The sequence below is a fragment of the Nestor notabilis genome, unplaced genomic scaffold (genome assembly GCF_000696875.1).
Source record: "Nestor notabilis isolate BGI_N333 unplaced genomic scaffold, ASM69687v1 scaffold11165, whole genome shotgun sequence".
Classification (NCBI taxonomy): domain Eukaryota; kingdom Metazoa; phylum Chordata; class Aves; order Psittaciformes; family Psittacidae; genus Nestor; species Nestor notabilis.
In genome coordinates, this window is record NW_009930670.1 from 1 (window position 1) to 9,748 (window position 9,748).

Below are 9,748 nucleotides of genomic sequence, written 5' to 3' on the forward strand. Positions count from 1 at the left end.
ACTATTCTATGATTCTATGATTCTATGTGTTATAAGTGACTGGTTCTTTAGTGTTCACTAGGTATGGTAAGACTAGAGGTCGGAAGAATAAAAGCTGGTCCATTCCACTCTGAGAGGAGAACATCCCAGAGCAGCCAGGTATGTAACTGTTCAGTTTGGAAGAAAGAATGGTTAAATATGAAAGCAAAAAAAAAAAAAAAATGGAGTTTGTGATGACAGTGATTTCCACTCATCTGATCCAAGATGAAGAAAAGAAGGGGTTACCTATTTTGCAGCTTTTTGATAACCATTTAATATGTTCACTTTAGCATATTGTAGCTGTTAAACACATGATCTAGCCAAAAATGTAATCCAGAAATGGTTTTGCTGTGTTGCCTAGTCTGATTTTTATGGTTCCAGCCTGGGAAGCAGAAAGAGCTGTGATTCTCATCGATACCACAAGAAATTAGGAGTCAACTTTTAACCTCTTTGTTACTTTAGGAAAGCTTGGTATGCGGTGGGCTGTTGTTTCAGTAAATTTTATGAATTTCTTCACTCTTCACATCTTCTTACCATAAACATTGTAATCGGGAGCAGGAAACCTGCACCCTTGCCACCAGGCTTCTCTCAGGTTCATTTATTTTATTATTGGTCTAATGATGGAGTGTTTCCAATTTGCATCAGTTTCTGCATTTGAATGTGCATCATTCATGTGGTAGCAGCTCATACTGTAATTATCCTCAACAGGAGCTGTATTTCTGAGAGCTCACCAGTTACCTTAGGAATTTCTCTGGTTTATAAGCTGGGTATGCAGATCATCAGCTACTGAAAATAAATAGTTTGAAGACAAATCATAATTAAACAGTTTCAAGTGAGCCGGTTAAGACTGGATAAGACTGAAGTGTTAGGCTCTTTTCAAAATGGGTAGTGCCAGACAAGATGGAAACGTGCAGGCTCTGGGTGGTTGTAATTTTAAGTAGTTAAGTAGGAAGAAGCTAACAATGTTGAATGTTTTTTGTTTGAAGAGTCTGTAACAGTCAGTGAACCAGTCTCGCTGGGAGCCATGTTGTTCCTTTACATTTTCATGCTGGTATAGTGAGAATCTTTCCTGGAATTTTGCAGTTCAAACTGAGTGGAGAGCCTAATCTTAGTTTTAGCTGATGCAGTGGGTGAACATGAGATAGACATGAGAATACATAAAAATCTGTCTTTTATATTCTGTCTATACCTTGATAATTGTGGCACTAGAAGGTCTTGGTGAGGTCACAGAAGGTGCAAATATAAGGGCACAGTGTAGCCCTTAAAAGCAGTGCTTCAGAGCATTTCATGGGATTGTAGGCACACAGTCTCTCTTGGTCTAATGATGTTTCAAACAAGGAGCCCTCTAGAGTGACCAAGAGATACGTGGAAGTTCACTGTGTCAGCTTTAACTGGGCACAAAAAAAGTAAAATACAGCAGAATCCACTGAATACCGTGGGTGACAGTTTTATTAACTGAGTGTCTGAAGCTGCTTTCTAATCCCTGTGTAACACTGTATTTAGGTCAGTGAAGGAAGCGGCAGTCTCTCATCCTTCACTTTCCCGGTTTCTGGGTCCAGTGCACCTGAGGTCTCTGAAAGTGGTCTAAAGAAGAATACCAGTAAGGTTTCTTTGGTGCTTTCAGTATTTTATACATGTGAACTGATAGCTGAGATCTATCACTTCCCCTAAAATGTTATCATTATGTGTGGTAGGCCTGAAAGTGATTCCTTAGTCATTAAAGTGCTGCAGGGGTGGTTATTGTACAGTGCGTCAGATATATCTTTGAGTAACTTTTTATAAAATAAACTGGCAGCTTGTTATACCAGCAGTTTAGATATTGAGAATCTAAGTTGAGCTGTAATTTTCTATTTAATCTATATATGTCTTCAGTCAAGCTGTCTCATTCATAGAAATCCAGATACTGGATAGTTAAAATGGACTAGATATGGAATAGCTGTCTCATGCTAAGATTTAGAACAAAGTTACTTCAGACCAAACTACTGCTAGCAAATAATAGTTTTTTATATTCAATTTCAGCATGCATAGCAGTGTTATGCCAAAAGGTATTTAAATTGAGAGAATGGAATGACTTCTTTCACCCATTCTGGAAGCATTTCAATCCTATTGGTTTAATGACAGCCACTTTTGAATTCTACTTTAAAGATATGTCTGCAGTAGACCAGCAGAAAGTTAGAATCATCATAGTGGTTTGGATAACTTAAATGTTAAAGTTTCCTAAAAATGCTATTTTAACTTTTTTTTTTTTTTTTTTAAATTCATTTGGCAGCAGCTTCTGAAATACAGGGACTAAGAACAGTTGAAATTAAAAAGGTAGGTTACAGCATAAAGTGATATATAACAGGAGCAGGCTTTGCAGGTGTTGTCAATAGGTGTGTTTACAGAAAGGAAGAAATCTGGCCCTCTTAATCATTTTGAGAGAGGAATTGATATGCCTAATTAATTTGGCTATCTTTTCCGGTCAAGACTGTATGATCTCCACTGCCTATATGTTTACGTAAAAGCAGTGTGATCTATGCTATCCCATTCTGTGACCTGAAAGCAAGAGGAGACTAGTAAGAGATAATGTGACCTAGTTTAACTGTTATGAGACTAAGTTAAATCCAGACTGTTTTCGTGAAGTCAGGGGAACTGTTCCGAAGTTGCAAGCCTATTGTTTGGTATTTTATATTTTTCTTCATATGTATTTTTAATGTGTAGGCTCTTACATGGCAGCTGCCAAGTTTTAAATGTGAAAATCAGTCAACTGCCTTATTTACAAGAGGCTGAAGGCCAGTCACGGACTGTTTCTGATTGTCCAAAATATTTATATTGATTTGACTTTGCATCTAGTTAACTTGATTACATGTATTATATTTAGCCATTCTCTTTTTACAGTATAATCTGCAAATAACAGCTCACAATAGCAATTTTTGCAGTTAGGTAGGGTGCTGTACCGTAGTGAACAGCTAGTTCTGTTCTTCAACAGTAGGACACTAGGGGGAGCATAAAGATTAGTCTTCAGGATTTTTCTAACGGGAGGTTGATACAGACAATATTAAGGACAAGCAATTCCACCTGTCCAGTTTTCCTTGCCCAGACTATTTGTGCTGACATTAAAGGTCTGACACTGGATCCTGTAATTACTAGGTTTGGTTAAGATAAAGCATACAACTAAGTCAGCAGAGTGTCACCTAACACTTACAGGAAGAAACGTTGAGCTTTCTGCACTTTCTCAAAATGATGTGAAGTGGTTGAGCTTAAAAAGAGGTTTGAGACATTGGAATTGTAATTTTCATAAGATGGGGGTTTTCATAATCATTTGAGATAAGCTTACAGTTCTCTGTTTTTCTTTCCAGAAAAATCTAATATTTTTTTATTATGATAACAGGGCCCTGCAGATTCACTAGGAGTGAGCATTGCTGGGGGTGTAGGAAGTCCTCTTGGAGATGTTCCTATATTTATTGCTATGATGCACCCGAATGGAGTTGCAGCTCAGACTCAGAAACTCAGAGTAAGTTAATTGTTAAGAAGGTTGTAGAGATTGCATGGGTAATGCACAGTAATTACGCTAGGCCGGCAATAAATTAGCAGTTTAATGATATAGTCATAGGTGCTTCTGACTGTGACAAGAATTTTTGCCGTTTGGATTGATGAAACAGGAACTCAGATTGCTTTAGGACTTCCTTCCCCAGGTTAGTTACCTTTCAGCAATTGCCTCTTACCGTGCTAGCAATCTTGGATGGTAGAGGTAGTCAGCTCATGAAAGTTAAAAGTAGAGAGAGTAGTTCAGTGATGGAATCTGTAAGTGAGCTCTGCTGATGAGCATGGTGGTCATTCCTGCAACTGTGTGTATGCAGTCATTTTTATCTCTCATGTTTTCCATGCTTAGCTGTCTTGGGATAGAGGTAGTACTTTTTAGGTTCTGAGTTAAAGTGAGAGGTCTTATCTCATACAGCACTTACATGCCTACTGTATTCAATCAGTACTGTAGGTAGTTGAATTTGATTCATGCTACTTTGAAAATGGACAGTATTATTTCATGATGAATTCAAACATACAGTCTCTGATAATTTACTACTTCAGTTAGCTGACATGTAAAATGCATGTCTTTTTTATGTGCTGTATATTTCTAGTATTTAGCATCAAATTCTGTAAAGCATCATTACTTTTTTTTACACTGAATACACTAAAACAGTGTAATTTGCTAATCGTGATGTTGAATTTTCTGCTTTTGTTAATGGGTCATTATGTAGTTCAAAGATGATTTGCCTTCAAGAGAAAATGTACTGTGAACAGTTGCTAATTTCTTTCTTCCTGCAGTATATCACTGTTAAAATCTGGCTAAATACAAATACACAGATCTGCTATTGTTGAAAGAACCTGACAAATAAATCTATGTAATTAAAGTTATTGTTAGCTAGATTTTCTGCATTTTCTTCTGCAGGTTGGAGACAGGATTGTTAGCATCTGTGGAACATCTACGGAGGGCATGACTCACTCCCAAGCTGTTAGTCTATTAAAAAATGCTTCAGGCACTATTGAGTTGCAGGTAAGAAAATCTTCGGTGACATTTGGAGTATTTCTGAATACTATTTTGCCAGCTGCTAGAGTGAATTATTTTAGTGTCAGCATTCTCATTTTACTCATTTACAAACTCTGTTCCTAGGTTGTAGCTGGAGGAGAAGTGAGTGTCATAACTGGTCATCAGCAGGATCCACCTACATCCAATCTTTCGTTTGTGGGACTAACTTCAACCAGCATTTTTCAGGATGAGTTAGGGTCAGTAACTATAGAACATGCAACCTCTGTAACCTGTTATTTTAGGTGGAACTCAACCTGAAAAACTTAAAAATTCTAGGAAATAATGGGTGACTTAATCATTACTTACACATTTGATATACATGGGCCCCGTAGGCCATAGATCCTCTTCTACATTCTTCATGACATGAGTTGCTGTGCTGCTTTATTTTGCCCCTGCATAGATTTGTAATTTGATTTCTTCTCTGTAAATACAGCCTCCTTTTTTCTCACTGGGCCTTGGTAGCTGGGATTAATTGATAGACCCAAAATGTTTTTTTCTCAGACTTAAATAGCAAGGCCCTTTCCACAGTGCTACCTGTGTTTCTATCATTTGCTTTCTAGCAATGGGCTATCAGGAGCGTCAGACTTTCCTGGTATACAAGATATACTGCTTGTGGTATATTGCAAGGTACAGCTGTGAAAACAAGTTTTGACTCAAACTCAGTTGTAAATCTGGGACATTTTTCTACTAGGATCAAGGAAAGAGGGAAAGGGGTTTTTTAGCCACACATATCTACTTCGAAAGATTGAACTTCAAAATTTTTTATAGTATAGTATATGTGGAGAAGTATACCTATAAATAGTCTGTATGAACACATACATAGAAATACACATTCGTATATTAAAGGAAGAGAGAAGCAATTACACCTTACAGAATAAACTATTGGGGCTAATTTTAGATGATTTTTAGGGTGTGTAATGAGTTACAGGATTTTTAAAGTAGGTATTTGTTACGGAGATTTGAGGTACAGGTATTGCATCTTTACTTCACTAGTAAGCACTGTTAGTGGGACGTTACAGTTGTAACTGTCCTGAGCTGGGTGGAAGAGGTGTTTGAAACAGCTACCTTTAAGTAATAATGAGGGCATTAGACAGTGACAATGTTTTACATGAACTGAAATAGCCAATTCATTATAACAAAAGCATTTGTAGTGACAGTGGAATAGAGTCATAGAATTATAGACTGGTTTGGGTTGGAAGGGACCTTAAAGATAATCCAGTTCAAACCCCCTTGCCATGGGCAGGGACACCTTCCACTAGACCAGGTTGCTCACAGCCCCGTCCAGCCTGGCCTTGAACACTGCCAGCTTAACTTGAAAGGAGATTTTTTGATTTTGTTGTTGAACATTCTAAAGGTTAAGTCGTAAGTTCAGCCAACATTGCAATACTCTTCTTCCTTTTCTTAGACCTCCTCAGTACAAGACCATTACTCTGGATAGAGGACCAGATGGCCTAGGCTTTAGTATTGTGGGTGGTTATGGCAGTCCCCATGGAGACTTACCTATTTATGTGAAGACGGTGTTTGCAAAGGTAAGTGTAAATTTTGAATTTGTTCAGTCAGTTTATTAGTTCATAGCAACTGATGTCTTAAGTCATGGCTTGAGTTTGAAGCCAAAGGATTGTAACAGTTTCTCACAGCTTTTCTTCCTTGGCGCAAGTGCTGGTCAAAATGTGCTTGCAGCATTTAAACGCTATAGTCTTCGGAAGATTTAGAATTTCCAAATGCATGTGACTCCGCATATGGTAGTCTTCTTCAACTCTCCAAAATGGAATTGTGCACATACTCAGAAAGACAGCCCCCTTGCCTTATGTTTTGAGTGTATTTTCTTCAGGTAGTAGAAGGTACTTTTTTGTTTATTTTGACTCAGAGTCTGAAAGATAGACCAAGATAAAATAATAAAAGCTCAAGTCTGGACCTTTGGAAAAGTTCAGGTACTGATAGATTGGACTGTCCTAGGAAACAGCCTGGAGTCAGAGAAAACTGGAATCAAGAATCCGGGTCTTTCATAGTAAATCAGAGTACAGAGCTGGGTTTTGATGAGTAAATTTCTTATACCAATTGATGAAAACTTTTTCAGGTCCTGAAAATCTTACTTCTGTGATAGACTTTAATTGTTACACTAACTGGACGCACAGGGGTAAAGAACGAAAAGTCCTGCAGATCTGATTTCTAAATGTTGTGAAACTTAGAGAAGGCAGGGCATACTGCAGCAGTAGCAGGCTGTACCACAATCAACTATATTTGAATCATTGAAAATCAGGGAGTTTAAAGGGGTTTTGTGTACTGAACCCATCTTACTCAGACCAAAGCGAGAAAAAGAAATGCATGAGTCTTGAGTTACATGTTGTATCATTTCAGGGTGCAGCAGCAGAAGATGGACGCCTGAAGAGAGGGGATCAAATCATTGCTGTGAATGGGCAGAGTTTAGAAGGGGTGACCCATGAGGAAGCAGTTGCTATTCTGAAAAGGACAAAAGGAATGGTCACTTTGACTGTTTTGTCATGAACTGGCTGCCTGAAGGGGTAGGGTTGATAAGACTATGGTATTCACACTCCACATAGCAAAGAGAATGGAAATGTTTATATAGCCTTCTTGCTTTTTCGGCTTCACAGAACTGTGTTACAACACTGAAGAATAGTAACATTTAACCACATTTTTGTATACAATAGAAGTATTTCTCTTTCTGTCAAGCCACTGGGGTGGAGTTATGTCAGCTATGTAAAGACATGGATATTTCTCCTATTAGTGTTACACTGAATGCTTGTGTCACCAGGAAAAAAAAAAAAATAGGAACATTTGCATTAATAACCACGCAACAAAACTGGAATGTCTTGCTGAGAAGCTTTGGTTACTTGAAATACGTTGGAAAAGTGAATAAGTCAACAAGGGGGTGGCATGAGTGGCAATAGTCAGAAAACAGAAATAAGGTTGTTGGAGAAAGAATTAACAAAATATCAAACTCTACAAAAAGAAGAAATAGTATGTAGTCTGGAGGCAGATTATTAATGGATTTAGATGGTTATTTGTGTTACTTCACAATGCTCAAGTAGGAGGACCTGAGTGGTTGGCTTGGGTGAGGATTTTTTCTGCCTGTTTGTGCATTTAAATTTCTTAAGCCATGGTTTCTCAAAAAAAGAAAACTGTGTTTTAGTTTGGCTTAGATTTGAGGTTTAGCTTTGTTATTTGTTTGGGGTTTTCTTTTGTTTGAGGCAGGGGTGTATGTGTGTTTGTTTTGAAAGGAGAGGACTTGTGCTCAAGGCTAACAAAGCCATTTGCTAGGGGAAACTACTCCTGGTGAATGAGAGTGCCTAGCAACTGCAGTATTAGAACAACTAGACTTCTTTTATAGTAGTAGTGGTTTTAGCCTATATGGATGTGAAAGGAACCTTTCCAATGTGAAATATGTGTAAGGGAATCACAGAATCATTAGGGTTGTAAGGGACCTCTGGATATCATCCAGTCCAACTGCCCTGCCAAGCAGGGCCACCTACAGCAGGTTACACAGGAACATGTCCAGGTGGGTTTTGAATGTCTCCAGAGAGGGAGACTCCACAACCCCCCTGGGCAGCCTGTTCCAGAGCTCTGCCACCCTGAACATAACGAAGTTCTTCCTCATGTTGAGGTGAAATGTGTTTATGGCCATTGCTCCTCAGCCTGTTGCTTGGCACCACTGAAAAGAGTTTGGCACCATCCTCCCGGCACCCACCTATGAGATATTTATATGCGTTAATGCGATCCCTTCTCAGTTTTCTCTTCTCTAGAAGAGAAAGTGGTCCTTTTCCAATGTGCTTCAAGTAAGCTACTTGAATCAGAGCCACAGACCAACCTCTGAGGGCAGGTTTACTTAGCTTGTGGATGCTGGTTAAGCCAAGGTGGAAGAAGTTGATGTTACGTTGTTACAGCCATTATCAGTGGCAGCAAAGGTCGGGTCTTCCTTGGACTGGGGAGACCCAAAACAAGGAGTTAGGGTAGGTAAAAGGCTGAAAATCCCCCCTAGTGGAGGTGAGTAGTAAGACGGCAGTGAAGGTCTTCCTGTGTCAGCATTAAGCAGAAGAGGAGATTTGAGGGCCACAAATACTGGTTTGGACCCTCAGACTTAATTTTATAGGCACAAATACAAGACAGTGTCTAGTCCATGGAGCAGGTGTTCGGCCAGCAGTATGATCAATAAATATATGAACATCCTCAGTTTCCTAAGTTGGGATCTCCAAAATAAAACTTCATCCAAACTCTTAGCTTATTGTAGCCTGCCTTTGCCTCTGCTCCTTTAAATTGTCTCTTAGGAATCTAGCAGATAAAGTGGACTTGCCTGTGATTTACCTTCCTGCAGAAAAATTTACTAAGTCTTTTGAGGGAGATTGCTAATTACCAGCAATAACCTTTGTGTTAATTAGCAAAAAACCCCCAAAACACCAGACTGTAGCAAGAAGGCCACCACGTCAGTTGTCATTTGAGAGAAATCTAAACTGAAACTGCAGGGAATGGTCAGGCTGTTATTAGGGGAAGATACGAAAGACTAGCATTTGTTTTAGTGGGACACAAAAACAGTATTAAGAATGTCTGTGAAATAGTATTAACAGATTGATAGCTATATCTAAGTGAATTAACTGAATGAACCACCCTTTTTGTCTTTTCAACTATTCCAGAAGTTACACGGTGGTAGGCTAAGATGAAAGAAAATAGATGGTACCATTACTGGATGCTGTTGTTACTGAATTGTTTTTCTATACGTATTCTTTGGTTAGAGTGAGAAATGCCTACATTAGAGTATGTAAAGTCACTTTAAATAATATCTCTATTTGTAACAGAGGTAGTGTACAGGCATTTTGTTACTGCTGTTCTGTCTAAATGGAAGTTTTAAGTGAATAAATTCCACACTGTTATGTTGAAAAAATAAAGTTGCAGGTGTGTTTCTGGGTGCTTTACAATGGCATGCTTGTATTGTTCATTCTGTCATGAAAGATTAATTCAGAATGATTAAAAAGAAAGGCATTATTCTTCATGTGAACCTTAAAGCATCTGCTAAAAATTGCTTTATTTGGATTTTGAGATTTTGTATTTGCTTTCAAACTCTTAGCATGTCCATGAGACCAATACCAAAGCTATCTAGGAATTACTATTAAGGTGCATTGCCTTTTTGAAACAGCATTAATCAGTCTGTTTAAA

General features: G+C 38.4%; 1 protein-coding gene across 1 annotated transcript; it reads left to right on the forward strand.

Moving 5' to 3' along the window:
• Positions 1-55: 55 nt before the first annotated feature.
• On the forward strand, positions 56-7,230 carry LOC104406516 (multiple PDZ domain protein-like). Its single transcript, XM_010015512.1, has 8 exons — positions 56-138; positions 1,522-1,618; positions 2,288-2,331; positions 3,389-3,511; positions 4,445-4,549; positions 4,667-4,779; positions 5,988-6,111; positions 6,941-7,230. Exons 1-8 carry the CDS (start codon positions 64-66, stop codon positions 7,085-7,087), a joined length of 828 nt encoding a protein of 275 aa, XP_010013814.1. The 5' UTR covers positions 56-63; the 3' UTR covers positions 7,088-7,230.
• Positions 7,231-9,748: the final 2,518 nt, after the last annotated feature.

Bases quoted from the DNA above. Each gene is read 5' to 3' on its own strand.
- LOC104406516 (XM_010015512.1), top strand. From the start codon at position 64: ATGGTAAGACTAGAGGTCGGAAGAATAAAAGCTGGTCCATTCCACTCT. The intron at 1,619-2,287 runs GTAAGGTTTCTT...TTCATTTGGCAG, and splicing joins TGGTCTAAAGAAGAATACCA to CAGCTTCTGAAATACAGGGA. The intron at 4,550-4,666 runs GTAAGAAAATCT...CTCTGTTCCTAG, and splicing joins CAGGCACTATTGAGTTGCAG to GTTGTAGCTGGAGGAGAAGT.